Source organism: Helobdella robusta (genome assembly GCF_000326865.2).
Source record: "Helobdella robusta unplaced genomic scaffold HELROscaffold_27, whole genome shotgun sequence".
NCBI lineage: Eukaryota > Metazoa > Annelida > Clitellata > Rhynchobdellida > Glossiphoniidae > Helobdella > Helobdella robusta.
Window position 1 is genome coordinate 854,082 of NW_008704392.1, and position 4,083 is coordinate 858,164.

At 32.1% G+C, this 4,083-nt stretch overlaps 1 protein-coding gene across 1 annotated transcript; it reads right to left on the minus strand.

Annotated features, from left to right (window-relative positions):
- On the minus strand, positions 1 to 2,083 carry HELRODRAFT_192005 (hypothetical protein). The gene is made up of 3 exons (XM_009020245.1): positions 1,692 to 2,083; positions 1,353 to 1,475; positions 1 to 1,019 (listed from the first exon to the last, which is right to left on the minus strand). The coding sequence occupies exons 1-3, from the start codon at positions 1,939 to 1,941 to the stop codon at positions 526 to 528; spliced, it is 867 nt and encodes a 288-aa protein (XP_009018493.1). The 5' UTR covers positions 1,942 to 2,083; the 3' UTR covers positions 1 to 525.
- Between the last annotated feature and the right edge of the window lie 2,000 nt (positions 2,084 to 4,083).

The following is a 4,083-nucleotide window of genomic DNA, read 5'->3' on the forward strand; positions in this document are numbered from 1 at the left end:
TACGAAACACTAGCTTTATTTATTTTTGCCAAAAAACGGACCCAATCACACACATACATTTGCATGAATGTATATGAATATATATATTTAAACCTTTATACATACACATCTACATACACACGCGTACACAATATTGTGTGAATACATATACATATATCTATATTTTTATTTAAAATTGAGCAATAATAATTTTTAAGGACATCTTTGGAACAAAGAAGCAAGCAAAAAAGAAATTTTTTTATTCGTCAAATTGTCTGTAAAACTGTAAAAATAATCAGTTAATCATTCAATCTAGCATATAATTTAATAATTTAATCAGCCATCAATCAATCAATTGACCAATCAACCAGTTAAATTTTAAATCTTTCAGTAATAGGCAATATTATCAGCCAAGTTGTTATTCTCTCTCTCTCTCTCTCTCTCTCTCTCTCTCTCTCTCTCTCTCTCTCACACAAACACAAACACACACACACACACACAACTCACACAAATTCAAAGACAGACAAACACAAGTACACAGACAGACTAATAAATCAAATTCTCTTTATCCTCTCCGTCATCAGCAGCATGATAGTTATTATTATTATTATTATTATTCATCTTCATCTTCTCAGCCATCTTTATAATCTGCTTCCTCTGGACAATTGCCGACGGTCTATCAGATAGATGACAATTTTTATTGGACAACGGCGACCTAACGTTGGGGCTCTTCGATAGCAGAGCTTTACTTGATTTAGCCACATTTTGAGGTTTATTTCCAGCCGAAGATTTTGACAAATCGATGATGACGTCGTTGTTGTTGTTGCTACTGGCAGATGGTTGCGTGTTAAGTTGGTCAGTAGCGCTGTCGATTCTAAGTGATGTTGCGTTAAGCTGGTCATTGTTACTGTCAATAGCAGATGATGCTGTGCTAAGCTGGTCGTTGTTTTTCACCGTTTCTAACCCTTCTGGTTCTTCATAAATTATAAAACTACTGCTGTTGCTATTGACATTTTCCTGTACAACTGCCTGCTGGGCACCTTTCATGATTACAAAAATTGAGAAAAAGTTCATGTATTAATTTGTTAATAAAAAACAATTAAATAAACTTGTAATTCGATGATTATTTGAATAAATAAATAAATATTTGCATTATATTATAATTAATTCTGATAAATTTATGCGTAAACGAAAACTATCACTCTGAAAACTTCCTATAGAAAATTCAACTATAAGGAACATAATCACTAAAAGGTAAAAAAATTATGATAATTTCAACAAAAATATGAATAAAGGTTGATAGCAAACGTTAGAAAACAAATTTTTATATGAGGGGGTATCATACATTTACATTACACTGACCACACACTAACTTTCCGCATGTAGGTTTTCAGTTTCCTGGATTAGCGAATCAAAATCGCAGACCGGGATGTCATTGGAAAATAATCTTTCCTCATCAACACTTGACTCCAGGGCGCTGGGCTGGTAGAAAAAACCTAGAAAGAATTAGAACCAAAAAATATGTTTATTAAATAATTTCAAAACATAAAAAATATTATATTAACTATGATAGAGCACTATTAATATTTAAAAAAATAAAATTGATAATTAATTCTGAACCAAAATGCAACTTGCCTACTTCTAAAATTAGTAAAAATTGATAATTTTTACTTAAAAGCTTAATAAACAATTTGCAATTATTCAGCTCCTACCTTGAACAATTGGAGTCCTTTTGATACCATAAGTCGGCGACCTGGGGTCCACAACAACCGGTCGAGGAGTGGCTGTCACTTGAATCGGCGTCCTATCTATTCCAACCGTCGGTGACCTTGGATCAATGAAATCCCTAATTCTAGAAAAATTCGCTGACCGGTCCGTGTCCGGAGTGGACATTTTTTGTTCGGCAGCAAAAGATGGGCCTGCCTCCTCAACAATGTCATTTTTGCTATTATAGTTACCCATTTTAACTTTTAAATTAAATATTTTTAATTTTTTATAAAATTAATCAAAAAATAAGCGAATTTCGCTGCTTAGAAAACGGTTTCTCTCGTAATCAAAGGCGATAATTTAAAGAAATTTAAATTTGGTGCACTTTCCGCCGAGGTATGCAGTAGAGATGGGCGATTTTATAAATTTAATATTTACCATGATATTTTCTTTGAAACATTGCAGTACCTCAAAATTAAAACATTATTGGCAGCAGCCAAAGCAAATCAAATGCTTGGATGTATTAGAAGAACGATGGTGAGCAGAGAAAAGTCGATCATTTCATTATAAACTTGTATAAAACATTAGTTCGTCTCCATCTCGATTACTGTTCACAGGTCTGGAGTCCAGATCTGCAAAACGAAAAGACGTTCTTGAACGGGTATGGCGTAGAGCGATAAAAATGATCGAAGAAGTTGGAAAACTAGAAAATAGGGATAGACTGAAAGAATGAGGATCAACAACACCAGAAAGGAGAAGATGCAGAGGAGATCGGATTCAGGCATATAAGTTAATAATTGGAAAAGAAGAAACACCGTTCACCAAGTTCTTTCAACTAGAAAAAAGGAAAAGATTAAGAGGTCGTAGATACGAGCTCTTCAAGAAGACAGAAAATTCAATAAAGCTAAGATTCTTCAGCAACATGGTGGTAATAAATGCCTGGAACGAGCTGAGCGATGAAATTGTATCAGTGGATTCAATCAGCAATTGTAAAATCAAGCTAGGAGGGACTAGGATACTAATACATTTATTTTTTAGTGGTTCTTACACAGATGGTAGTCTACTGAACCACTTTAAACTTTGTTATGTTATGTTGTCGTTGTCGCTACTACAGATACTACTACAAAAACTAATACATATTATGTATTGTATTTTATATAATTATATTATTATTACACACACACATATATATATAAAGTATATACATTATATTCTATGTTATTTTCTATATATATATATATATATATATATATATATATATATATGTATTATTATTATTCTTATTGCATAAGCAGCTATTTTTGTTATTCTTTTTTAATGCGTGATAATTATCATGCCAGTGCTTGATTTGTCTTGAATCAAGTCACTGGAGGGATATTGTTGTTATTGATTTTATTAATATTATTGTTATTGTTATTATCATTGTTGTTGTTGTTGTTGTTGTTGTTGTTGTTGTTGTTGTTGTTGTTGTTGTTGTTGTTGTTGTTGTTGTTGTTGTTGTTGTTGTTGTTGTTGTTCTAACTCTATAGAAGATACCAGAGCTAAACTGAATGGGAGAAAGTTGAATGCACTTGCTATATTACAAGTCTAAACAGTAAACAACAACAAGAATAATAATAATGAATAATAATAATAATAATAATAGTTGATAATAATAATTATGTTAATAATAATTAACAATAATGAATAATATTGATAATAACATCAAGAACAACAACAACAGCAAACAATCAAATGCTGAAAACAATCAAATGCTGCCCTAAATTCAGTAGCGAAATAAGCGACATGAATGATGCTAATTAATAACCACAAATGACCACCACCACCACCACCATCATCATCATCATCATCATCACCATCCTCGTCGTCATCATCATCATCATCCTCATCGTCAATTTTTTTGATAGAGGGCTAACGTGTTTGTCAATTCGATCAGAGCCTGTGTTCAAACCTGCTTCTGCGATAATAATATGAATAATAATCAACATAATAAATAAAAATTGTTATAATTATTATTATTATTTTTGTTATTATAAAAATAGTAGTGTCAGCAGGCTACCAGTAGTAGTAGTAGTAGTAGTAGTAGTAGTAGTAGTAGTAGTAGTAGTAGTAGTAGTAGTAGTAGTAGTAGTAGTAGTAGTAGTAGTAGTAGTAGTAGTAGTAGTAGTAGTAGTAGTAGTAGTAGTAGTAGTAGTAGTAGTAGTAGTAGTAGTAGTAGTAGTAGTAGTAGTAGTAGTAGTAGTAGTAGTAGTAGTAGTAGTAGTAGTAATAGTAGCAACAGCAGCAGCAGTAGTAGTAGTAGTAGAAATAGTAGCAGCAGCAGTAGTAGTAGTAGTAGTTGTAGTAGTAGTAGTAGTAGTAGTAGTAGTAGTAGTAGCAGTGTTAGCAGTAGTTTTG